Source organism: Otolemur garnettii, unplaced genomic scaffold (genome assembly GCF_000181295.1).
Source record: "Otolemur garnettii isolate 467f Iridium unplaced genomic scaffold, OtoGar3 scaffold00002, whole genome shotgun sequence".
Classification (NCBI taxonomy): domain Eukaryota; kingdom Metazoa; phylum Chordata; class Mammalia; order Primates; family Galagidae; genus Otolemur; species Otolemur garnettii.
In genome coordinates, this window is record NW_003852397.1 from 7,165,890 (window position 1) to 7,167,151 (window position 1,262).

Sequence of the window (1,262 nt, forward strand, 5' to 3'; positions counted from 1 at the left end):
GATTATAGGCGTGAGCCACCGTGCCCGAATAGTTTTTTTTTTCCTTAAATATTCTCTATTTGTGGTTGCTTGAATCCATAGATGCAGAAACCACAGATCCAGAGGGCAGGTGGACTGTATTTTTTCTTTCCACTAGAATGAAAGTTTCATGAGAGCAAGCCTCTTGTTTGATGTAGTATTGTATATCCATAGCCCCCAGAACAGTGTCCAGAATACAACAGGCACTAAGTAAATCTCTGAACGAATGAATATTCTTTCAGTCCTTTTTTATCACTTGAGTATAAGATTATCTTTTAATTACTGTTACCTAATTGAATATACTTACAAGATTATTAAAACTGGGGTCACCTTTTTTTAAATATTCTTAGGAAAAATATTACAAGACCATTTGAGGATCAGACATCTCTGGTAAGTATTAAATCTTTGCTTTAAAAGAGCATATAAATGATTTTTAAGACTAATAAATGTGGCAGAACCTGTGGCTCAGTCAGTAGGGCACCAGCCCCATAAACCAAAGGTGGTGGGTTCAAACCTGGCCCCAGCCAAACTGCAACAAAAAGTAGCTGGGCATTGTGGCAGGCGCCTGTAGTCCCAGCTACTGCAGAGGCTGAGGCAAGAAGCTGTGATGCCACAGCAATCTACTGAGAGAGACAAAATGAAACGCTGTCTCAAAAAAAAAGACCAATTAATGTAATACTCCTTAATTAGTGATTTTTTTTTTAATTAGAGTCCTATAGGAAGGAATTTTGATGTAAAATAGAGAGGAAATAAGACGTTTATACTTTCAAAAATGTACTTATAATTTGTTTGGTTGTTTGTATTTTGGAGACATAATCTCATTTTGTTGCCCTCAGTAGAGTGCTGTGGCATCACAGCTCACAGCAACCTCCAACTCCTGGGTTTAGGTGATTCTCTTGCCTCAGCCTCCCAAGTAGCTGGGACTACAGGTGCTTGCCACAATACCCTGCTATATTTTTGTTGCAGTTTGGCTGGGGCCGGGTTTGAGCCTGCTATCCTTGGTATATGGGGCCAGCACCCTACCCACTGAGCCACAGGCGCAGCCCATACTTATAGATCTTACCTTTCACTTTAGCTATTAAGTTTATTCATTGCTTGCAAATATATTGATAGAACTTTTAAAACTTGAATTACATCTTAAATGCATAATTAATGAATTGTGAAAAGGAAGCTTTCTATAGACTTACTTGTATGAAGCAATTTTGAGTTTTAAAAATCTGACTACTACTTTTGAATATTTAGAA

General features: G+C 37.9%; 1 protein-coding gene across 2 annotated transcripts in view; it reads left to right on the forward strand.

Annotated features, from left to right (window-relative positions):
* RPF2 (ribosome production factor 2 homolog) overlaps positions 1-1,262 on the forward strand; it is a 33,251-nt gene that overhangs the window by 5,014 nt on the left and 26,975 nt on the right. For both annotated transcript variants that reach the window (XM_003781593.3, XM_023513231.1), the window contains exon 4: positions 369-408. In XM_003781593.3, coding sequence (XP_003781641.1) covers positions 369-408 — 40 coding nt within the window. The remainder of the gene's footprint in view (positions 1-368; positions 409-1,262) is intronic.